Raw genomic sequence first — 412 nt, 5'->3', positions numbered from 1 at the left:
GTCATCAGAGATTCCCCAATTCACGATGACGTTGTTTTCCCGCCGATTTACCACGAGAATCTCGTAGTCGATTCTTCCATCTATGGAGTCGATACGTATCTCGAATCTCCGTCGGAATCCTCGTCTCCGTCGTCTTCATCGAGACACTCTGGTTCTTCTTCTTCTTCTTTTTCGTTGTTCCCTTCTGATTCAGATGTATTACCATCTGAATTCGACCGCAAGTCTCCGTCGGAAACTGAACAGAAATCTCCGCCGTTACTATTAGTCGTCGGTGAATCTCCACCGTACGATTCAGACAAACAACCAAAATCTCCGCGAGTTCCCTCTAAACAAGGCGGCGGCGATTCAGACGGGAAACAATTGAATCGTGAAATTGATGTCTTTGGAGATTGGTGGGAGCTTCTTCTCGTAC

General features: G+C 46.8%; 1 protein-coding gene across 1 annotated transcript; it reads left to right on the top strand.

Moving 5' to 3' along the window:
* Window positions 1-6: 6 nt before the first annotated feature.
* On the top strand, window positions 7-405 carry LOC104775147 (the record flags this gene model as incomplete). Its single annotated transcript, XM_010499401.1, has 1 exon — window positions 7-405. A coding segment is annotated over one exon (399 nt), but the record flags the coding sequence as incomplete, so codon positions are not given.
* Between the last annotated feature and the right edge of the window lie 7 nt (window positions 406-412).

The sequence above is a fragment of the Camelina sativa genome, unplaced genomic scaffold, assembly GCF_000633955.1.
Source record: "Camelina sativa cultivar DH55 unplaced genomic scaffold, Cs unpScaffold09260, whole genome shotgun sequence".
NCBI classification, from domain to species: Eukaryota; Viridiplantae; Streptophyta; class Magnoliopsida; order Brassicales; family Brassicaceae; genus Camelina; species Camelina sativa.
Note: the sequence above shows the minus strand (reverse complement) of the source record. Positions and strands in the feature narration are given on the sequence as shown.